Source organism: Parasteatoda tepidariorum, chromosome 5 (assembly GCF_982258835.1).
Source record: "Parasteatoda tepidariorum strain Cologne lab strain chromosome 5, Ptep-v5.0, whole genome shotgun sequence".
NCBI classification, from domain to species: domain Eukaryota; kingdom Metazoa; phylum Arthropoda; class Arachnida; order Araneae; family Theridiidae; genus Parasteatoda; species Parasteatoda tepidariorum.
Window position 1 is genome coordinate 91,096,407 of NC_141759.1, and position 24,499 is coordinate 91,120,905.

General features: G+C 31.5%; 1 protein-coding gene across 5 annotated transcripts in view; it reads right to left on the reverse strand.

Moving 5' to 3' along the window:
* Window positions 1-24,499, reverse strand: part of LOC107437637 (uncharacterized) — a 43,729-nt gene that overhangs the window by 10,427 nt on the left and 8,803 nt on the right. For 3 of the 5 annotated variants that reach the window (XR_015433835.1, XM_087164514.1, XM_087164513.1), the window contains exons 11-17: window positions 21,431-22,303; window positions 18,271-18,930; window positions 10,882-11,436; window positions 5,684-5,992; window positions 4,619-4,657; window positions 3,387-3,440; window positions 1,098-1,221 (exon numbers count right to left, since the gene is read on the reverse strand). Coding sequence is in view for 4 of the 5 variants with exons in the window: in XM_087164514.1 (XP_087020640.1) it covers window positions 1,098-1,221; window positions 3,387-3,440; window positions 4,619-4,657; window positions 5,684-5,992; window positions 10,882-11,436; window positions 18,271-18,930; window positions 21,431-22,303 (2,614 nt within the window). In the remaining variant the exon portion in view is untranslated. The remainder of the gene's footprint in view (window positions 1-1,097; window positions 1,222-3,386; window positions 3,441-4,618; window positions 4,658-5,683; window positions 5,993-10,881; window positions 11,437-18,270; window positions 18,931-21,430; window positions 22,304-24,499) is intronic. The other 2 variants (XM_087164516.1, XM_087164515.1) reach the window with 1 other exon arrangement.

The following is a 24,499-nucleotide window of genomic DNA, read 5'->3' on the forward strand; positions in this document are numbered from 1 at the left end:
TAGGGTCGTAATAATGATTTAATAACGCATTCGGCGATTTCAAAATCAAACATATATATTTTAAACAAACAAAATAATTGTGCATAATGTTTGTTGTTTCTAAAGACACTTGGACGAATCAAGCAGACATATTCACACACCATCCTTCCATCTGCAGATCGTAATTTTAACCTAAACCAGAGCACGATGAATCTCCGATACAGTAGCCCCAGGGGAGTTGATTTATTATGCGAACTTGGAGGACTTCGTGACCCCGACATATTTAGCTTGCATCAGTCACCATAGTCTTTGGCCGGGGGGTACCGAACTCCCGACCTCTTGGACACGGGCTCAACGCCTTACTAACTAGAGTATGCAGGCGTAAGTGACAGTTGAAAAATGATTAGGGAATTAAAAAAAATTTGTCGCTATTTCCGCCCTAAATGCTTGGATATCATGGGATTAAACGCAATTGGCTAATTTTAGAACTTAAATGAAGATCATGTTTTGATAGCACCTAAAGCGTCAGGTTTAGAAACGTGTTATAGTAAGTTTGGAACTTTAATTTAATCTCGAACCATCAAGATTATGTTCGAAGTATTTATTTATTTATTTATAACCGTCGTTGAGCAGCCAACCCAATTTTGGGTTTACGACTACTAATTTTCAACTCCGTAGCCTTTTAATTTTGAACAAATCCAGATGACAAGGAAACTCCTGGATCAGTACCCCCAGAGGTATGATTTGTTATTGGAACATGGAGGACTTTGTGACCCAACATAATTAACATGCATCAGTCACCATTTACTACAGGGGGAGTCTTCGCCCGGCGGGGATAGAGCCCACGACCTCTTAGATATGGGCCCAATGCCTAAGCTATCCCGGTCTATGGTCGAAGTATGAGAAGATACGATCATTAAATCAAAAATAACTCAGGGTTATATTTTTGTTGTTGTTGCTTACTATACAATCTCAAACTGCCGTCCAAATTGACTCGTATAATGTTTTGTTAAGTAGACTTCATTTTTCAATAGTTTTTCGCTTAAAAAGTAGAAATATTTTTGATCAATGTATTCATTCTTAAAGAAAATTATAAGCCATAGCTTAAAAAAACTTACTCAATTGAAATAGCTTTGGCATTGGAAGCATCCAGACTATTCAAAGTCATCGAATTTCCTCTGTGGCAATTTTTAATAGAATCTAGAATGTTGTCTAATTGATTGCTGCTGGTTTCATGGCGTTCTAAAAATGTATTTGGTATTAATTAGTCATACTGGGTGTTCGTAGACACTACCCTTACTACATATTTTTAGAATCCTTGGCAAACACAAAGACAACGTTTATACAAATGAGGGTTAAATATTAATATTTAAGAAAGTAAATAATATTAAAATTAATTTTTAGGGAATCATTTGTAAAGAAGTCGGGGTTGAAAATCTCAAAACCTTCTAAATGTCAGACAAAACCGAAATAATATTAAAGGCAATTATTAAAAATATAAAAATCAGATTCATCTAGAAATGAAACTGATTTTCATGGTTTTCATCTCATCCTTCCTAGTAAGGGATTCGATAGATTTTTTTATTTTCCCCTTGTTTAAATGCTTATTGGTTGCCTTTAATATGTAGGGGAGAGTCGGGTAGCCCCGCTCACTTAAGGAGTATTGCTTATATTTCTGTATAATATTGAGTGATAATCAATATTTTTTTATGTTTCTATTGTTTTATCATCTAATTAAATAATGCAAAATGAATAAACCAAAAAAAAGAATAGTTTAACTTAAAAAAATCGAAATTTAAAAAAACATGTTTTTCAGCTCTTTTCAAAATGTGTCGGGTAGCCCCGCCCAGTTACAAAAATTATGTTTTTTGACTGTTTTTTCAGGTGTAAGTGAGAATGACCAATGTGTTGACAATAGATAAACTTCATTTATCATTTTTATCACAAAATTATTTTATTTATTACATATTTATATACTTTTAGTGAATTCTATCATTTAATAACAACAAATGTCATACTTTTTATCATTATTAATGTATATTAATATGTTATAATATTAATATAAATTTATATTAAATATTTAAAGAAAATAATTTTATTTAAGTAACAATAATTAATAACAATAGTTTTTTTCCAATATAAACTTATTTGGTTGATCTCTTCTTATAAACTTAATATAAAATACTTCTTAAAAAATTACAAATTTACTTTGTATTTTGATTACTTTCAAATGCTTCTGTAGACTGATTCGTTCCCAAATAAGTGAATATAAATAAGTAAGCGAATAGCTTATCATAATATTTAAGATTTCTTGATATTAAATTTAATTTGGATATATCAATTACATTTTAAGAATATTTAATTTGCATTTTTAAATATATAAATTTATGTTTCATATAATATTAAAACATATATTTGTTGTTAAAATGCACATAACATTCAAATTTGAAGCAATAAAATAATAATCTTTGCAACCGTACATTTATCGACGAAATAAAATTGGTCGTTGATACCCGACATTCATGTGAGCGGGGCTACCCGAAATCCAATTTTTTTGTAAATTTGTAATTACTCGAACAATTTTTCACAGATAGACTTCTTTCTTTGTGCAAATTAAACTTAAGACTACATACTTTAATGCTGTATGTATAGAAAAAAAATTTTTTTTAAGTATTAAAACGAAGTTTAATCGAAACATTCAACCAATTTTTCCTAATTTCATGACTACTGTATTCAACATATTTTCAAAACTATTGTTTACCATGTTAACAGCTGCATAAATACTTGAAATTTTGAAAATAATCTTTTTTTAGTATAAGAATTAATGTCCGATGGCCCATTGACTTGAAAAAATATTCTATACATATGAAATTGACAGTGGGCGGGGGTACCCGATTGGCGGGGATACCCGACTCTCCCCTATAGTTCGTATATATAATCTATTCTCTTTTATACTCATTTCTGTAACTTTCAATTCATTTCTGATTCAGAAGTTGTAAACTGTTTTTCTTCTCTAAATAGCCATCTTATAAAAATTTAAAGAAAATAATTAAAATTAAGAGAGAAAAGAGAAATTCAATAAACGTAAGAAAACTATCTCTATAAACAAACTTTAAATTGCCAGAAGCGAAAAGTATGATGGAGAACACGGAAAACCACCGGTGCCTTTTAAACTTGCTGAATATCCAAATCCGTTACCGAACAGCCCACTTCGGTGACGAGCTCGTCCTCAGTGATGACTCCCAGTCGTCACCGAGCCAGTCATGGTGACCCGAATCATCTCGTTTAAGGTCTCCCTGTACTCTTTTAAATAGATTCTAAAAATAAATTTTAAGGGTGGTCCTCACGTGGCACCCTGTTTATGAATTCAAAATATTTTAATGTCTAAAACCAATGTTAATACGAACCTTTGCTATTTTTTCCCCTTGGAATCGTGGAGGACTTAGCTTGACGTTTCTGACCTATTGAACAAAAGTAAAAAATTAAATTAATAAAGTTTAAAATAAAAACAAAATATAAAACCTTTAAAAATGAAAGTTTAATACAATTTAAAAGTACAAAGTTTAAAATTAGCATGCTAGATAAAAATAAAATTTGAATCAACCTTGAATTTTTAGAGTAAGCAACGGGGCTTTGTATTGTAAGTTACAATTTTAAAGTTTGAGTTAATAAATTCACTATTATATTCTGCCGAACAATTTTTTAAATGTAAGAGTTTTACAAGTCTATAAAATTTATACACGGTGTTTCAAAAAAACCATTCCTTAGATACATTTTTTCAAGTTTTGACAAACATGAAACCGAAAAACAATTAATTGAACATGAAACATGAAGCCGAAAAACAATTAATTGCACATGAAACATGAAGTCGAAAAACAATTAATTGAACATGAAACATGAAGCTGAAAACAATTAATGGAACATGAAACATGAAGTCGAAAAACGTATTAGAGATCACGAATTAGTATTCAAGTGTAGAAAATAGAAAAACACCTTCGAAAACAAACGAATCACTAAGGAGGAAGGCGGATATTGAAAAAATTCAAAACCCACTAACAGTAGCAACAAAATATTTGGATAGGCGAACATTTAAAAGACTATTTATTTCGTAATTAAGCAGATTTTGATGATTTTTATCCCGTTTTTCCCAGTTATGACACATTAACGTTTTTTCTCGGTCTCTGTTTTGCGGCCCAAAACGTTTATATTTATTTTTACTTAGTTTTTGAGAAAGTCTCACGAAAAGTATATTAAAAGCAATGATCAAAGATCTTCCTCCATTTAATACTAGTTTGAAAAGCATGGCAACACTTCCTAGCATGGCAACACTGTTTTTTTAGAATTTCATTTCTCATTGCGAATTTTGCGTTTTTTGCTCACAAACAATTTTTTTTTAGAAATTGCCACTGGTTAGCAGACGGTATGTTTTAGGAAAATTTTATTGTTTATTTATAAAAAATGCATGGAGAATTGTCTGAATTAAAAAAATCATATTATTTGATTATTTTATGAAAAAATGCTGGGAAATAAATTGAATAAATAAGTATATAAACAATTTCTTAGGTTCTAACTACAAGAAAAAAAATAATTTGGAACAGTTGAAATAAAATTTTATTGGAAAAATAAATAAGATACTTACGCAAGCCAAAATCATCAGTGTTATTACATGAATAATTATCTGGAAAAAAAAATATGCGGTGAAATGCATGATTAAAGTATAATAAATTTTGGCATATTTATAAGGTAAATTAAATAAACTTTTTATCGGTTTATAAGCCTTTTTCTGTAAGTTTAGTATAGAATTAAATTGATTGAGTTCAGCCTCAAAAGAGCTAGTAGCAATTACACAGCGCCGAACTCTAGGCTAACACTTGGGATGAACGGTGCTAGAATTATGAGTGACATAGAAACAAAAGGGGCAAAAAAATGCTAAAGCAAATGTAGAATATAACGAAGCTTACCATTGCAATTTGGGGTTTTCGGAAACTTTTTAAATTAAGGAGAAAGAAAAACCCAAGAAGGCTGATTTATGCTTTGACTTTTATACATTTTTAGTATAGTACTGCTTAATGTGTGCAGTATATGGACGCCAATGTGTTCATTATTCATATTTCATTAAGAGTTTTTTCAATGATTGTCAAGTTCAATATTTTTTATGTGTTAGTAACATGTTTTCAATATTCTGAGAAATGTCTTTCCAGCCCTCTCTTCCCCCTACAAAATATTTATAATAGTTTTTACGCGGGATCCAAAATGGGTTAAAGTCACAAAATGTTATTTTGTTACTTTAGTCTTCCTTATTAGTTGCAATGAGTAATGGTATTTTACAAATTACAATAATAGAGCTGTTGTGGCTCTGGGGAGAGAGCGTTCGTCTCCCAATGGGGTAAACTGGGTTCGAATCCCAGCGATGGTCGATAAGAATTTCGAATCCAGCTTTCACGACCACAGTGTTGACTTAAAATATCCTCAGTGGTAAATGTAGTGTTAGATCATGGGTTGAACTTCTCTTGCTGCCAGACTGAAAGTGGGAGATATTCATGGTTTTCCCCTCCATGTAACGCAAATTCGTGTTATTTCCATCAAAAAGTCCTCCACGAAGGCAAATTTCCTCCAATAATTGATCCAATCATAACCTCCAAGTTTTACCCAAGTTTGCATTAGAGAATTACTCTGTATGTTTAGAAAATATGAATATACTTACAGTAAATCTCTTTGGTAAAGTTTATCACACTGCTAGGTATACCTTTACCAGTCTCTGTAATTGCCCGAATTCGAATAGAGCAAAGTCCACAGTTTTTAATTCTTATCATTGTGTTCGCTGCTTTAGTTTTTCCAATAGGGTTCCATTTTAAATCAGAATCTTTATTAGTTTCCACTACATAATGTGTCACGTTGAGTCCTTCACTATCTTCCGGAGGGTTCCAATTCAGGAAAACGTATTCTGGACAGCCTGATGAGTTTTTCAATTTCGCTTTAACTATTTCTAGATTTCGTGGTGGTCCAGGAAAATCTAGGAGTAAGAAAAACTATATTCATCCTCTTATATCACATGTTTTTTTTCTTTCTTTTTTTGCTGTGTAAAATTCTTTACAATTATTTAAAAGTAGAATATAATTGTAAGAAAGTAATTAAAAAGAAACCCATATACCATTTCTTAAGTTGCACGTAGATAAAAATACAAATTTCAGAAGTTTATATAGTTGAACTTTAAATTAGAGAAATGCTGTTATTATTTTAAAATTTATTTCAGACATTTCAATCAATTCAATTTTTGAGGAACCGGAATGTTAAGCTAAACTCAAACAAATTACGTTAACAAATTAAGTTAAACAAATTAAGTTAAACTAGAGGGCTGCGCCCCCTGCTCGCTAACGCTCGATAACCCCCTGAAATTGCTACGCAATCTTATATGGTTTGCTTCGCAAACCAAGCTCGATTCGCTCAGTGTATTGCAAATGCACAAAATTTTAAGAATTCAAAACAATCATTCAAATCCATATAACAGCATTTTTTTTTAAAAAAAATTACATCTTTTTAGTAAATGCTACGTCATTAAAATAAATTTGATTTCAAATAAATGACATGTAATTCGGTAAACCTATTAGAAATGTGCTATAGTATAAAATCTTAAAGCGTAACAGCACGACTGAGACTCATTTTTCAACGAATAACTAATAACAATAATAAAACATATAAATCCGTGATATGAATAAAAAATTGTCAAATAAATTCGTAATATATAAATTCGTGAAAAAAAGCGCTTTTGACAAAATACTAAAAATAGAGATCTATCGACAAAGACTACTCACTTCTGCCTAGCTTAAGGTTATTTCAGTTTCCGTTTTTAAAAACGCTATATGTTGAGCCATCTCAGCCAGATTTGGCAGGTGAAATTTTTAGCGGCAATTATTGGTCGATTTTCTAGCGTTGCCATTCGGGGAGTTGTAATGAGACTTTTTTTTGTCGCCGAGTAAGAGAAATATATATATAGATTCAGCAAAGTTACGTTGAATTGAAACAAATAAATGTTAAGTAGTTTTTTATCTAAAAGATAAAAAATTTCCTAACATTTATTAAATTAATGCCGTAAGTAAAAACCTATGGGATTTAATACCGGAAAATAATGCGTTTTTAAGCTTAATTCAAACAAATTGTAAGAATTTTTTATTGTAATCTGTGATTTAATAGCCATCGATAACAACAGCTTTCGTCCATCTAGTGTGCAAATTTTTAATGCCGGGTGGACAAAAATCAATTAAGCAAAATATCTGAATATGATATTTGAAATACCATCCAAATTTTAAAATTTTTTGCCCCCTCAGAATATGTAGTAACGGCTTGAAATAAATGGAACTATAATTGCTCTTCCTCTCACCATACCCTATTAATTTTTCCAAGGGTTAGATTTTCTTAATCTAGGCGAGTTGAAAAGATTAATATAACCGAATTTGAATTTAGAAAATCACTTTTGGTTTTTAAGAAACGTCATATGCGCTAGGATGAATATCGCGTATGTTTTTGGTAGTAATTGTTGCTCTATTACTTTTTTGAAACTCAAGCATACAGTGCCGCATACGCTGCACAAAAAAAATTATGAAACACTCTGAACAACATTTTATCTAATGATCGGATTTTCACTTAGTAAAACTAAATCTTAATTATTCAAGATGGCGACTTCAAATATTAGAGCAGACGACAAATTAACGCAGATGGAATTTTAAATTACGTAAAACAAAAATGTACTTTCTCTGATTAAACATTACCGTTTTTTTTTTTGACGGATTTGAATCTTTGATGAACTTGAATCTTTGACGGATTTGAATCTTTGGTCCCAAACGTTTGATCAGGAGAGCGATCCGAAGTTTGAACCCCATAATGTTATTTTTCGCTACATCTCGGGAACTTCTTAAGCGAATTGAAAAATTTTGGAACTCAATTATAAAATTATAAAAACTGAAGAAAATTCCATAAAAAAAAACTTTAGTTAATATTTCCTATTTTTTATTATTTTATTTAGTAATAGTCGAAAAAATTTTGAATTGTAAGGTATGCAATTCCATACATCATTTTAAAGAATGTAATTTTACATGGCAAAATACAAAATTTGAACAAAATCGAATCAGTTAGTCGCATATTTAAATTTCATATATAATTCGTTCAAATAAAAAAGTAGTTTTTAAAAAAAAATCTCGATTCTTGATCGATTTTAAAATTCTATATCATTAAGATTGAGACCTATAACGTGAAGATCCGATTATTTAATCAAAATTATTTAGAATAGAACATTTTTTTCTTCTTGCTCACTGAACTTCTGCGGTTTGACTCTCCATTAGTCATAAGTCACAAATGATTTGATGGTATGATTTTGATGTGCACAACGAGCTGATAAATGCCAAATGAATATCTAAATATACAGAAATGATGTTACTTTCAAGTTCCTCTAACGTATTTTTACGAACAAAAATGATTGTCACATATTTTGGAGTTCCGTCTATACAATTCCGACAACACTACAAAACACCAGGAGTCAAAACTTTAAAAGAGATAAAATGAGAGTAATAATTAAATGTTAAATAAAAAGTTTAGTTCCAAGAAGTTTATAATATTCTTAGCGTACCGATATGATTTAGTAAAAATGCTATTGAGTTAAGAAAAATGTTTATCATGTAAACGATTATCCCACCTTAATATTAGTTTTTTGGTTTACCATTAAAGCAGGATAATAATATTGAAGAAAAAATAATATAGTCAATGATAGGACAAAAAGAGTTAAGTTACAAGGAGTTAATTGTAAGATGTTGTTGTTGTCGTGCCTATGCTAGTGCAAAGATTAGAGTCCTCCAAAAGTCTTGATGACAAGATTTGCAAGTTCTGGAGCCCGATGGTCATGGAGAATTTTGATGGGAGGTGCTCCAGGTTGAAAGAAGGAGCCGATAATGGCCTGGCAGTCAAAAACATGGTAAAATTGTAAGATATTATGTGCTTATGCGCATCGTATTTTTTTTGTAAAATAATTTACTTATTATATGTCAGTTGGTAGATGGCAACAAGTAGAGTTTTGTGGTTGCCATGGTGATAGTTTTAGAATGTAAATAGTTTTTGAGTGAATGTGTAAGATTTTTCTTTGGAATGGCGATGCTGTGATTTAGTTGTTGAGTTAATAAATCTTCCCTTTTATTAAACGCAATAGTAGAGTCTCCTTAATTATTTTATTCGAAATCCTTTGAGTTTTATTTGAGGTTATTTTTAATTTTGAATTTGACATAATTCAGGTCTTGGCTTCCTAATATAAATTGAAAGAAAAATACTATATGAATCAAAATTTAATTTCGAAAACGTATGAATGCCCTAAATGTGGAGAGTAAAGGTAAGTAATTTTTTATTCCCTTAAAAAATATTTTAATAAATTTATAGTAATTTAAATAATTTAAATTGTTTTTTTTTATTAATACTCAAAAAGTAACGTCGATCCCAGTAATAATCACCAACTTGGCTAGGTTTCAAAAAGTCGCCAAGAGGTGTGCTATTCAAGGATTTTACTGTAAATATGAATTCGTGGCACACATAACTGAGAAAACATAAAATCGATTCTCATGAGCATATTTTGAATTGTTATAAGTCATCTTCGACAGATAACTGGTACTGGCAAATCTTATCTGTCAATTTGGTTTTTTAAGTGAATAGTTAATATCATTTGATAAGCTATTTAAAATGAAAATTTACTAAACTATAGGAAAATGCATTGCTACTAAAATATAGGAAATGCAAAATATTGGACATGAATGACGCGATAAAGATGTTCGAGCCAGACATTAAACTTTATCACGGAGTGGAATAAATTAATCAATTGTCATTTGCACCATTTTTTTTGAACGATTCATATTCACATCCCAAAGAAACGTACTCCTATTGATTGCTACCTGTAATTGTGATTGATCATTGGTAGATTACCAGGCGAGGAAGTGACGCCAGCTTAGACATCTCTATAACGAAACGGATAAAGATAAGAAATTCTGATAAAAATTAGTTCAATAATGAATGGTTAAGTTTAATAGTTCATTCTGAGATTATTTGGCACGTTTAGTTTATTAAATAGTTGAAATTTTTTAAAACAGACAAGTGTGAAATTTATATACACTAATTTGAATATTACAAACGTCAACTAAAGAGCCGCGATGGCTCAGAGGATAGAGCGTTCGCCTTCCAATGAGGTGAACCGGGTTCGATCCCGGCGGTAGCTGGTAGATACAAATTCCGCATCCGGTTTGTACCGACCTCGGTGCTGATGTGGAATATTCTCAGTGGTAGACGGATCATGGGTTAGAGTCCCCTTGCCTTCCGGCTAACCATGGGAGGTTCTCGTCGTCTTCCTCTCTATGTAACGCAAATGCGGGTTAGTTCCATCAGAAAGTCCTCCATGAAGGTAAATATCTCCCAATACTTGATCCAGGAGCTTTTTTGTTTCCTTGTCTTCTGGGTTGGGTTCAAAATTACAAGGACACGGAGTTGACCATTAGTTGTCATAAGCACAAAAATTGGGTCTGCTGTTCAACGACGGTTATAAAATAATATAGAAAACATACACTAAGGGGCCGGAATAGCCTGGTTGGTAGGGTACTGGACCCATGTCCGCAAGGTCGTGGGTTCGTTCCCGCCGGCCGAAGACTCCCCGTCAATGACTGATGCCCTTTAAATCTGTCGGGTCCCAAAGTCCTCCATCTTCCCATAACATATCATGCCTCTAGGGCTACTGATCCAGGAGTTTCTTTGTCTTCTGGATTGGGTTCAAAATTACAAGGCTAAGGAATTGAACATTAGTAGTTGTAAACCTAAAATTGGGTCGACTGTGCAACGACGGTTGTAAAAAAAAAAAAAAAAAGAGACTTCAACTAAACTCACCTTTTAAATCTGCATCTCTAATGATTTTACTTGGTGGACCTAGCCCGTACTTGTTCACTGCCAATATTCTTATTTCACATGGGCATGGTCTTCTATATCTAGCTCGGTTACGGGTAACATTTTTCATATGTATTTTCCATGGTCCACCATCAGTCCTTTTTTCAACGATATAGTAATCAACTTGATTATTTTTGTCAGCTTTGGGGAGTCCCCATTTGAAGTATGCAAAGTTATGATTTATTTTGTAGTACATCAAATGTCGAGGGTTGCCAGGACGAAATAAATAGTTAGTCTCCCCCGGGATACCTTTCGGAATGTGATTCGGTTTCGGTTTAGACGAAATAAAAGATTTTTCCAGAATTTCTTTAGAAATTGTCTTAAGAGTTTTTGAAACTTTAACTTCAGGCGAAGTTGTTGATGTTTTCAGAGTCTTAAAATGACTTGGTTTAGATAAAGTAGCAGATGTTTTTAGAATTTCAGAAGAGGATGAAATTGCAGCTGTTTCTAGAGGATAGATTGACTCATCGCAATGCGCGAGTCTTTTTTGAAAAACATCTGCAAAATGAGAAAGAAAAAAAACCTCTTATTTCCTTCGATTACAGATTGAAACTGTTTTTAAAAACTATGTATTAATATATCATATGCATATATGGCAGTACTTTTACTTTCGTTACTTGTACCGCCGGTACAAGTAAAAAGTACGTACTTTTACTTGTACTTCGTTACTTTTTAAATATAGTACTTTTACTTGTACTTTCGTTACTTTTTTAGGGAAAAAGTACAAGTATTTGTAACGGAAATGTCGAATGAAATCGTTACTTTTTTCTAAAACTCGGTAAGCTTTCTAAAAAAAAATTTTAAAAAATGCTGTCAAAATGCAATTATTTTGCAAAATGAATAAAAATATTAATTAAGAAGTTATTTTCGTTCATTTTCGAGTTTTATGCATTTGTTTAATACATTTTAAATAAAAATTGTTGGATTTTGTTATTAGGTTTTTCAATTTTCTTTTTGATCTCACTAATAATACATTTTTGTCTTAATACAGTTTTTACTAAATACATTTTTACCTAGTACATTTTTTACTAAAATTATGTTTATGCCCGACCTTGTCAAACAACGCCCAGTCAAATCTCTAAGAACTTCGGAACTATTTGTGCTACTGAAAACTATTTTACTATTTTAACTCTTGAAAACTCGAAGGTATTAATTTAGCCGCTGATACTAAAATTCGTTTACAAATTTTAATCATTCCGTTTGGCAGAAATGTTCGGAAAATGATTTTCTCGCATGACTTCAGCATTAGCCATTGTTACAAATAAAACTGTAGACTGTTCTGTTTCAACTTATACAGCACATTCAATTATTTTTTACCAGCTCAAAGATCACAAAGCTATCTGAAACCCCATGTTTGCTTTGTTTATTTTTGTGCTTTTAAAACGCGTTTCTATAGAGTAAAACAATTTTAAATCAATGGTAATTTAAATAATAACTAAACTAAAAATTAAAATCAATAGATAAAATTTCTTTTTAGTGCAAATCCATAAAAAGTTTGATATTAAAATTATATTTGATTTTAAAATTATATTATACGATTATATCATAAAATTATATTATAACAATCCTCCGAATTTGAAAGTAAATTAATGTCCATAACTTTCAAAATTAAAAATAATTAAATAAATAAAACCAATTTTGCAAAAACATTGAAGAACATAAGAATATTACTCAATAAAATTTTAGGTTACTTTGAATTTTCGATTTCCTAGAAATGTACTTTTAAATCGTTACTTTTTTTGTTTAGTACTTGTACTTTTACTTGTACTTTTTACTCGTTACTTTTTAAAATAAGAACTTTTTACTTTTTACTCGTTACTTTTTTTAAAAATACTTGTACTTTTACTCGTTACTTTTTAAAAGTAACGTTGCCATATATGATCATATGAGTATTTTTAAAAGCTGTATCTAGCTATGCATAAAAATCTAATGATAACGTCGCAGTGTCCAAGTGTTATCAGTGCGTTTTTATTGGCCAGAAAAATCATACAGTAGGATCCAGTTTTTCCACATCAATTTCCATATACTTTTGGTTGTAATTAGCACAAAATAACAAATATTATAAAGATATTGTTCTCCTATGAAATATTTCTGTATCCCTAATTCAAGGATATATTCATTTAGTTTTTCAATCTATTCCGCTTTTAAATTTTTGCATTTGAGTGTTTTCTAAATTAAGAGTTATTTCTTTACTGCAACGTAATTCTATGATACTTTATTACGCTTCATTTTAAAATAAACTGTAGCGTAACTACCACTACAATTATCCAATTCCCATTCACTAGTTTATAAGACATGTTAAATTTATTCTCTCATGAGGCTCGAAGCTCGTTGGGCTACCGAAGCGGGGGTTCGATCCTCTCTGCAGAGGATCAAAATTGTGATGGCATGTCTTCGGATCATCCTCAGGGATGTTTCCCAGACCTTCGTCAATAGCCCATTGTGCAGCATCAAAGTGCGACGTAAATGAAGTACAACTACTCTCACGAGGCACGCTTTGATGGAAAAAGGTTGACAGTGTTGGTAGCTCATCCCAAAAAAGGTGACTTTAGTACGTGATATAAATACTCCTACTTCGACAGAAACGCCCACATTGATGTGAGCACGCCTAGTTTAATAAAAGGATCAGCGTGAATAGTTCACTTGTTATTTGTAACTACGTCATTGTCTTCCTTACCCTGTTGCTACTCTGTCTCGATGACACACAACAAGAATCTGCACATAATCAACTGCTAATTGTAACACTGGAGCAATCACACCCGCATCCGTGATCTTAATACAGCTCTCACAACCAACACTCAATATCTCGGTGATCTTAATATATTCCCCACGGTAAATCACAAAATAACAATGAATCAACTAGTAGTATCGGTTTACCAAATTCTTCACTGATAAAATTCTGGTGCGGAAATGATGTAGCGTAACAATAACTCCAATTTTTCAATTTCCATTCACTAGTTTATGATGCATGTTAAATCAATTCTATCACGAGATACCGTTTGATAGTTGACGATTGAGAATGTCCATAAGCCTACACACCTTATTTTGAATCAGTGTCTAAACTTATTAAACCGTTTTATAATTATTATTTTATGGTGTAAGCTACATTAATACTCTAAAATAAATTACCTTTATAGAGATTCGTTAAAGTATTTAGAACTTAACTAAGAGCTTCTTGCGCTATGTAATGCACACACAAATTGTATTTTACCTGTTTGGTAAACGAAAATATTAACTTACGGTTGATGTGTAATAAAAATAAAATTTAAAAAAAAACGTGTAAATTTTGTTAACTACAGTAAAATGATTAAAATAGAATCGATACTAATAGTAGGTCTTTTTGTCTTGCCTAATTTTAATTTATTTTATAATCATAGTTGAACAGCAGATCCAATTCTGAGTTTGCGATTTTCAATGTTCAATTCCATAGCCTTGAAATTTTGAACCCAATCCAGACGACAAGGGAACTTTTGAATCAAGCATTGGGACTAAATAGAATTCGTGGAGGACTTTTTGGTAGAATTACATTGCATTTGCGTTACATAGAGAGGAAAATCACGAAAATCTCCCATGGTTAGCTCGATTACAAGGAGATTCTATTCTAACCCATGATGCATACTCATGGATATACCACTGAAGTTATATTATGTCAGAACAGAAGTCGGGGAAAGACAGGAGCAAAATTCGTATCAACTATCTATCGTTGGGACTCGAGTTAAGGTTACCTCATTGGGAGACGACTGCTCCTGAGCCATCACAACTCGAGCCTTGTTTAATGGTCTAATATCTTCTTTCTGGGTAAAATATTGAAGAATGAAATCAAAAAAATTTATAAATGAAATTTAGAATTTATACAATTTAAAATTTGGAAAACTAACGTTTCTAAAGTACAGATTTCGATGCAGGAGATAAAATTGAAGCAATGCAAACACTTCTTAAAGCAGAACATGAAATTTCATTTCTGTGGATGGTGTTTTCTACACTAGGGAACGCTGCAAGCTCGGTATCGCCTAAATTTCCGGGTTACTGTTTCCGTTGTATTTTAAAGCCATTTGGCACCATTGTGTTTTCAGATTCTTGCAAACAATGTATTTAATTACTTATTACTTGTGTTTACAATGCTAACAATACTGGTGTTTACAATGCTAAAAGTGTTAAAACTAACGTAAGATGGTGCACAGCTTGCAACAAGAACAAACAGTAATAAACTTATGGAAAGAGAACACATCAAGACTGCCAAAAAAGCGAGTTATTCAAAATCTAGCAACCATGTCACCTTTTTTAACAATATATCTCTAAAAAACTAAAACAAATTTTCACTTCAAACTCACCAGAATTACATATTAACATTAATATCTTATGAAATATGGCAGATTTGAGCTCAAAAATTATCTAATTTATTTCTTTTATTGAAAACAGAATTATCCGTTTGAAAACATCGCCTATCAGAATAACATGTAGTAACCAGCTGCAAACTTTTTAACCGGAAATAGAGTAGGTGCCGAGCTCGAGATTGTTATTGTTTACATTTCTATTGAAAACACCATCCATGAAGTGCCAGCGAGGCTGAAATTTTGTTCACCATTATTTCATTAAAAATAAGAATAATTTTAAAAATGTTAACAGATGTAGTATAAATAACTTTATGGCAACAATAACTATAAAAATGCGGAAAATGAAAATTCGAAACATGCTTATTTCTAAGTAATCACAACTTAAGGCAAGGATGCCATAAGGTTTAAATGGTTCCAACATTTCCCACATGTCATTCAAATAAGAAAAGTAGAAGAAATGTTCTCGTACCTTGTAATCCTAACAATGCATGTTTGTATTTGGCTAAAATAACATTTGTTAAATGCAGCCCTAGAATCGGAATGTGCTCCTCACTGAACCTGTTACAGAATAGAACTAGTCACTCCAGAGTCAAGCTTTGTCACTTACTAGCAAGCCCTAATTTTTGGTCAGCAATGGTGAGATAGCGAGAGGAAATTTCGAGCCCTCACTTATCCTTTGACACTGAATTCTTTTTAAACCTATTTTTCATATTTATTTCCTTATTTTGTATTAATTTTAACAATTCATTATTATTGTCATCTTTTAATAAATTTTTTCATTATTTTGTAATGATTTAAAACTAAATAAATTAAAAATATTATATTTGGCATTTTAATAATTCATGATTCTGAAATATAGCATGGTTATGAATTACAGCCTTTTTCTTCGTGAAAGATAAAATCTTCCAAAGAATAATTCTTCAAAATTCACCAATTTGCAGTTATTTCGAAGACAAACAATTATTCATCACAGAAATTTCTTTAATTTAAGAAATCGTTATTGATAAATTTTGAATATGAAGAATTTTTTATTTTTTGGATATAATACTTTAGTACAAAGATGAGTCCGATAATCAAACATACTTGTTTTAGTAATTAATACTATCTAATTATGATCCAAAAATACCAAAATTTTTTTTTGTAATTAGAGTGTCAGAAACAAAAATCCTTAAAGGAAACACAAGTGCCCCACCTGCGTCAATGGGTTATATACTTCTTCTTTTACTGCACATTGAGATCAATTTTCGATTAAATATTTGATTCAAGTGTAAGCCTGCAATCTGAAACTTTCCAATAAGATTGAAGGTAATGTCATCTACAATCAACAATATTGATGATGAACTCGCCAAATAAAAGATTAATGATCGATGATATTGCTATGCAACTATTTTCAGGCAATTTCAAAAGACTACAAAGAATTCTTGAAATTGCAATGAAATTTGTCACATCCAACGAAATATCAAAGTCTTTCTCTAAAATTTCTTGTTTTCAGAAATGAATATTTCGAGATAGGCCTTTAGAATCTGTCTTTTCTTTATAACCATCCATTTATAAATTTAGATTTATACATTATCTCCACTTTAAAGAAATATTAAAAATAACAAAATCAGAGTTTTCAAACCATTTTTCGTGGCTTAAATTCTCTACGCTGGTTTCCAGACAAAAACTTTGAAAAAGAAATAAAAGTGAATTTAAAACTATTGTCATCAGATAGACATGAAATGTATGAAGAATATAGTTAGGGAACTAGAATAATTGTTACTTTTTCAAAGGGTCTATAATTCTTTTCATTTCAAAAGTTGGTTAATAAAAGATTGATTGGTTGGTTAAGAAAAGAAGAAGTTACCCATTTTTATCATAGTTTATAGATCAATGTTTTTTTTTTTTATCAAATATGGGAGTATCTGAGATAATGTCATTTTTTCATAAATATGTTAATTTGTTTCCGATTTTATATTTTGTAACTATGTATGTATATATAGTTACAAAATGTAATTTTTTTGTAACTATATATATATATATATATATATATATATATACAGTCAAACCCCGCTATAGTGAACACGGTGTATAGTGAACTCCCGGATATAGTGAACAAAATGTTCGGTTCCGTGCCTTGCTATACACGCATAATGTTATTTTTTGTGGATATAGTGAACCAAAAAAGTGAGGAAGTTGGATATAATGAACTTTTTTCCGTCTTCGACTGATTTTTTTTTTTGTAATAATTTTGAAATTTCTTCTTCAAAATAAATACATATACCGATTTTTAAAACCATCTATAGAGGGGAATATAGTGATAAGCATTTTTTCTTGTTTACTACTTTTATCTCACTTTCCTATCCCTAAACAAACCAAGCAGATGTTTCCAAGCCATGCAGATTTCTGTCAGATGGAATGAGTAATTATTCCTTATTCGTCAAAGGGTTGGAAACTAATATGTGTTGATAAGGCCCTCATTCAACTCCTTTTTGCTCTCAGTTCAGAGAAGCCGCAATTTTCCAGTATCTGGACAAATGTCGATGAATTTGCTAAGTGATTTTATGAGACTACGTTTATGTGCTCGAATGGCAAGTTAGACATGTTTAAAAAACGGAATAACAGAAATTCAGGAAAAATTGTCTGAGAGTTGGGAAGTGTTTCCATATCTGATGTTGAGGATTGCTCATCAGCTAGAGATTACTAATTTTTTTTTGTACGCAAGACGAAGAGTAATGAAAAATAATACATTTTTTGCTACTACATGATATTTTTCAGTCATTTATTTAAATAATGTGCAATAAAAGGGAGGAGTTTGGGAACCATTAGTTAAATTGTCTGCGGAACGGATATAGTGAACACCCGGTTATAGTGAACCGAAATTTCGGTCCCTTGATGGTTCACTATAGCGGGGTTTGACTGTATATATATTATGAGATACGCTCAAAATGAGAGTATGTGATCATACATATGTATGAGGAATGTAATGAAATTTTTGTAAGAAAAAAAAAAGACTTACGATTATTTGGAATCTTTGGATGACTGCTTTCAAGAAGTTGAAATAAAGACTTTTCAGTATCTTCATCAGCCTTAAATGTTGATGTATAATTGGAAATATTTTGAGACTTGGGATTATTTATTCCATAAAGTCTTGTAGAAGTAATGTAATTTGAAAGATTTTCAAAAGTGTTTGGCCTATTACTTTCATGAAGTTGAACTGAAACATTTTCATTATTCTCATGCGTCTGTAAATGGGAATTATAGTTGGAATCTAATACCATGTAATCTTCTAAATATTCGTAACCATTATTTGTAGACTTTGAAGGAATATTTGAGGTCGTCGAATCGTTACCTTTGCCAAGTGGAATTGAAATATTTTCGCCATCTTCATAAATCTTCAAATATGAATTATTTTGCAAAACCAAATCTTTTTCTAAATATCTGCGGTTAACAATCTTTTCATTGCTGCCATAGATAGCTCCAGGTACTGCCTTATTCGTTGCATCGCCTATGACAGTTTTCCTTCGATAGTTCGTATTTTGATTGGGTATAGCTTTTTTCTTACTCTTGCTAAGCTGATGAGATCTAGTTTCACCAGAATGATCTCCGCTTTTATCTAAACGATCTTCAAGAGCGTCCTCGATTTTTTTAAGTGCTTGTCCGGATAAAGCTTTGCCTCCTGAAGAAAGAAAAAAAATTATTTCTGAGGATGTGATAAACTTAAATTACTGTCTACCAATCACGAGATATCTCATTTTCACTTTCATTGAGGTAGTCTCATCAATTAGTTTTCGAGATTAGTTCAGTATCCAAGGATTATAAGACTTAAGCTGTTCGCTAGGCTGTTCTTCGAAGTCAGTATTATAATTTTTAAGAAAAGCGCAACGCATATTTGCAAATTGTTCAGGAAAATTAGATAATGTTTTGTGACAATAAAAGCCAATTATAATTATAATTAATTATAATTAAATATATAATATTATAATTAATAGCCAATATAATAATAATATAACATAATAATAAGCCAATATAATAATAATATAATAATAATAATAATAATAATATTATAATTAATAGCCAATTATAATTAATAGCCAATAAATGACAATTTAGCCAGTGCCTCTTGTGCTAATTGTAAAAAAGAATTAAAAAAGAAAAAAGCCATAGCATTTCGGGTTTAATTAGTTAATGTTCGAAAAGTTAAGCATGGTTTGGGCAAATACAAATGAGAATAATAAGAATAATTCATTTATTTTTATAGTTTTCATTTAAGTGAACAAATCTCGGCAAATCGAAAGTTTCTTTTAAGAAAAAAAAAATACTGAATATAAATCAAAAAGAAAGAACGGTTAATGCCCATTTTTCCAAAAATGACGGTTGGACCATCATCTGTCACATCTAAATTTTTGAAAAATCAACAAAGAGGGAAATCGGTTGACCCCGAGAGACATTAACAAGTGTAGATGGACTGGCTGTTCTGCAGAAAAAGTATTGCTGTTTGCCTTGAAATTTATATTTATTAGAATTAGCTTTCATGGATAAAATCCTTTCTATCCCCTTCATATTCCATTAGTTTTAATTTTTAATTATTTTTTTAAATATTAATGATGTTTTTCGAAGGTTTTTTTTTTCAAGGAAAATTAAAAGAACAGCCACAGTTTAAATGCCTACATTTGAGAAAAAGTTATTATTTAAAGCTATATCATACCGTAAAAAATTATTTGGCATTTCCAACGGACATATTAATTTAATACTTTAAAAGTTTTTAAACTTATTTAAAGAATTTGCCAGTTTTTTCAATTGGATGAAAATTGTCGAGCTCAATAAGCAATTCTCAATTTTCGCAAACTTTTTATAATGCTGTATTGGACATAATGCTGTATTGGACAAGCTTTTTAAATAATAATTAAACTTTGAAAACACAAGCGTGTTTTATTGTCACAAAACTGTGGAGTTTGTTATAAACTTGATTGGAAGAAAAGTTATTAAGCCTAACCACGTGATTCAAATTAGATTAAAGTGGCTACCTATAAGCGACGCCAAACGTGTGTGTCGAACCTGATTGGCTACTGAAGATGAAAAAGAAAACAAAAAACAGATTTACGGATTACTCTGAAAAACTTTTGATCTAAAGACTTTTCCCTAAAAAACTTTTGATGTTACAGGATGCAGTTTTAATGGTTTGAGGAGGAAGTATGCTAATTAATTAGTGCAGATGATATTTTAACTTACGAAATCGGACAAAAAAAACGTACTTTCTCTAAAGAAACCTCATTTTTTTAGGCGGATTATTCAGATCTCTGATTCCTAAAATATAGGAGAAATATGAACTGGTAAATATGGTCCTCAGAGTTTCATCAGGACAGCGATCCAAAGTTTGGTTCTCTTAATATTAATTTTAACTTTTGCGTATTTCGCTATATCTCCAGAACTTATAAAGCGAATGTAAAAATGTTTGCTCAAAATTTATTTATCCAAAGGCAATTCCATGCAAACATTTTACTAAATATTTATTATTTTGTTTAATATTAGTCAAAAAACTTTAAATTGTATAAGATATGAAATTTTTCGCATCATTTAGCGGAATATAATTTTGCATGGCAAGATATAAAATATGGGTTAATTAAGTCGAGCAATTCCTGTCTATTGTTTTATGATTTTGATTTATTTCTACACGAAACTATCGGTTTTCACCAAAACTTGGCCACTATTTTGAAGCATATGTCGACACTGAAATATTATTTAAACTGAATATAGAGTGAATATAAATATATAGTGTACCCTTTAATCTTACGTAGTTATCTACCCACATAGTTTTCAAAGTTTTTTCCAAATTCCTTACAAATTTTTTATAAATATTACAAATTTTACAAATATTATATTCTAAGAGTCCAAACTTTTAGACCAATTATTCAAGTTTGTATCAGTCCTAACCTTTCCGATTACCATCTCTAATTTTTCTACTTGTCTATCATTCAGTTTTTTCTTATAATTTTTTGCTCCTATTTTTACTATTTTTTTCTCAAAATATATATTCAGTTCTGGACTTAATGAATCAGAATTAGCTAGTTCAATTTATTTTCACAGCTCATTGTATTCGTTTGTTATGAAAAGTTAGAATTAAATAAGTATGATTTGAAATTAATAAAATTCAGCTTTAAAAAACAGGATGTACTTACTGATTATCCCTTTAGCAAAATTTCGTTGCGGGAGTTCCTCAGATTCATTTGATTCAGATGTCTTTTCAGATTCATCTGAGTTTTGTGCAGATGATGACTCATGGTCCGAATTTCGTGAATGCGATTGATGAGATTCAGCCGAATTTTGAGAAGATGATTGCTGAGATTCTCCGGAAATTTGTGAAAGCAATGACTTAGATTCAGAGGAGCTTTGTGGATGTGATGACTTAGATTCCGAAGAACTTCCGGCATGTGTTGACTTGGATTCAGAAGAAATTCGTGGGTGTGGTGACTTAGATTTCGAAGAACTTTCTGCATGTGATGACTTAGATTCAGAAGAACTTTGCAGACGCGATGACTTAGATTTGGAAGAACTTCCTGAATGTGATGACTTGGATGTAGAAGAACTTCCTGGATGTGATAACTTTTCAGGAGAACTTCCTGGTTGTAATGACTTAGATTCAGAGCTTTGTGAAAGGGATGACTGAGTATCAGAAGTTTGTGAAAGAGATTGTTCAGATTCAGCAGAAATTTGTGAATGAGATTGTTCAGATTCAGCAGAAATTTGTGAATGAGATTGTTCAGATTCAGCAGAAATTTGTGAAAGAGATTGTTCAGATTCTGCAGAATTTTGAGAAAGAGATTGTTCAGATTCAGCAGAATTTCGAGAAGATGATTTCTTTGGCTCGTTTACATCATTAGATTGCTGTGACTCACTTGATTTTGATAGAGACGCTTCCTCAGATGCAGTGGATTCAGACCCAGCACGTTCATCAGAGCTTTTCTGATCTGATTCAGGTAGAGAGGCTTCATCTGAATCTGGTTCGGGCGATGTTTCTAGGCATTGGCAGCTTTTAGTTTCAATGTTAACCTCTGAAAAACAAAATACCGGAGAGATTAGGAAAACTGTACTTAGTTAATTCATAATTTCGTAATAGAAATAAAAAAATAATACAAATAATAAATAATATTAATAAAAACCAAGATTAACTGACTGAGTGATAAAACCGTTCAATAATAGGTTGCATCAAATGCGTTAATAATTTTAAATATCGGTTGTTGAAGCCGATAAGGCTTAAGGTCTGGTTTCTTAGGACAAGCGCCTTATCTGAGCGTCAGCGGAAAGTTGACGTAGAGCTGACGCCAAAAAAATACTTTTTTGTTAGCTCAGCATGAGCAGTCGGTCCAACGCAGACATTATCTCTCATTGCGCATGAGTTAATAACGTAAACAATTATTTATTTTGAATTTGTATTGATTTTGTTATTGTCGACCAGTGTTTTAAAGAACAAATAATGACTTTGTCCAAGAAAAAACACATTATAACTGAGCTAAATGAAGACTGCTATGTTTAATGAAGAAGCTATGTTTAATGTCAAAATCAAGATCTTGGCTGATTTCAATGTACTGTTGGATGTTGTCCGCCATTGCTTCTGTGGTTAATGTCACGTTGTAATCCAACTGCAGTTGAGTTGGACGGCAATTGTAGTTCAAGATGAGCGTTCGATGACGTATACTATCAAACTCGCAAATGGACCAATCAGAGGTTAGCGCTGATTTCCAGCTGACGGCGTCCTGTCCTAAGAAACCAGGCCTTAAGAAACCAGGCCTTTAGATACAGCATTTTCCATTTAATGACACAGCCCAGTTTCAATCCCTGAGAGATGGTTGTTAAATTCCTATACCTACCAGCAGTTCTAGCAAAACATATCATCAGTAGTAGACAGATCATGAACTAAAGTCCTCTGGCCACCAGGCTGACATGAAAAGAATTTTGCAGTTCTCATGAAATGTAACTTTAATTTTGCTCAAAAAAGTCCTCCCCAAAAGCAAATTTGTCTCCATGCTAGATCAGAAATCGTCTTTTGTGGTGGATTCAAAATTATGAGGCTGCGGAATTGAACACTCTTACTCGCAAATGTTCAATTTTGGTCAGAAAATACACTGAAGAGCCAAAAAAACTGGTACAGGCATGAGTATGAAAATAAATGGGTATGGAGCCAATCAAGGAACAGCGCTGCAATCGGCAACGCGTATATAAAACAACGAGTGTCTAGCACAGTTCTTAGATCTGTTACTGCTGCTACAATGCCAGGTTATACAGATTTAAGTGAGTTTGAACGTGGTGTTATAGTCGGCGCACGGGAGATGGGACATAGCATCTCCGAGATAGCAATGAAATTTGGATTTTCACGTACGACCATTTCACGAGTATACCGCGAGTATCGGAAATCCAACAAAATTCCCAGACCTGAACATTATTGAACATATTTGGGATGCCTTGCAACGTGATGTTCAGAAGATATCCCCACCCCCTCTTACTCCCACTGGTTTATGGACAGCCCTGCAGGATTCATGGTGTCAATTATCTCCAGCACTACTTCACACATTGATCGAATCCATGCCACGTCATATTACGGCACTTCTGCGTGCTCGCGGGGGCCTTACACGATATTAATCAGATATACCAGTTTTTTTGGCTCTTCAGTGTAAAATAAAGCATGACACGTTAATTCAGCTAAAAATATGAGTTTCTGTTGCCTGGTCTGAGAGCATGTTTTAAGATTTAAATTACGTACTGCTATTTCCGAGTTGAATCAAATAAACAGTTATGAAAACAATGGAAGTTGGCACACAAATTATTAAATGACGTAATACGTATATGAAGTACAATGGTTAGAATATAAAAAATTCGCAATTTTATGATTTCAGAAGTTTGTTTCATAATATCCGAATTTAAATGAAGACAAGCTGATATTATATTTATATATAAAAATTATCTCCCAGAAATATATTTCTGAAACCTAGATTGACAAGATTTCAAAAACTTGCTTGGTGAGATTTAAAAATTTCGTTCTTATTCAGTGTAGGTGATTAAAATAATAAATTTAAGAACAAAACAAAAGATATATATGTATTATAATTTAAAAGATGTATAATTTAGTAATCCTACAGGTTATTAGGAATAGCAAATTAATAATTAAGCAATATAAGTTGTTCACGAAAACTATTGTTACGAATATGTGTATAATTTTTTGAATATTCTTCTGCTATAAGGCTAAATATTTG